This window comes from Penaeus monodon, chromosome 31, assembly GCF_015228065.2.
Source record: "Penaeus monodon isolate SGIC_2016 chromosome 31, NSTDA_Pmon_1, whole genome shotgun sequence".
NCBI classification, from domain to species: domain Eukaryota; kingdom Metazoa; phylum Arthropoda; class Malacostraca; order Decapoda; family Penaeidae; genus Penaeus; species Penaeus monodon.
The window spans coordinates 29,958,330-29,958,832 of record NC_051416.1 but is presented as its reverse complement, the minus strand read 5'-3'; the positions used below and the strand labels follow the sequence as shown (position 1 = coordinate 29,958,832).

At 49.9% G+C, this 503-nt stretch overlaps 1 protein-coding gene across 1 annotated transcript in view; it reads left to right on the top strand.

The window, feature by feature from the left end:
- LOC119592948 overlaps positions 1 to 503 on the top strand; it is a gene marked incomplete in the record, with an annotated part of 16,897 nt that overhangs the window by 1,224 nt on the left and 15,170 nt on the right. The window contains 1 exon segment of the mRNA XM_037941840.1: positions 7 to 158. Coding sequence (XP_037797768.1) covers positions 7 to 158 — 152 coding nt within the window.

Genomic DNA, 503 nt, shown 5'->3' with positions numbered 1-503 from the left:
GGTCAGGGGCGTCGGAAGAGAAGAAGGCGCTTGTTAAATCAAAGTATGTTGTTCCGCCTCTCGTGCAGGTGGCTGGCAGCGGCGAGTGCCACGGCGCCGGAAACGCCGGCCCTGAGGGGGACGAGGTCGGAGCGGACGCAGGCGGCGAAGAAGAAGCGGTAAGTGCTGGCGTGGCGAGCAGAGAGGAATCGCCGGCTCACAGAAGACGAGGACATAATCCATTTGTGTTATCTCTAAATGTGTGTGTTGTTATATGTCTTCCGTTTTGCATATTCGAGTTCCATATAAGTGTTTGCTTGCGTGTTTATACAGCATGATACAATCCATCTGATATCTTTTCGGATAAGACACAGGAGTCAAGGTAAAGTGGACAGGAATAATAAGGGTGACGCAGTATGGTTAAACGAATGTTGTAGAAACAGGGCGTAGCATCAGAGGCGCAGGACAAAGTAATGACGACCTTGGTATAGGGCAATTAAGGTAATTGAGGTAGGATCAGTTAG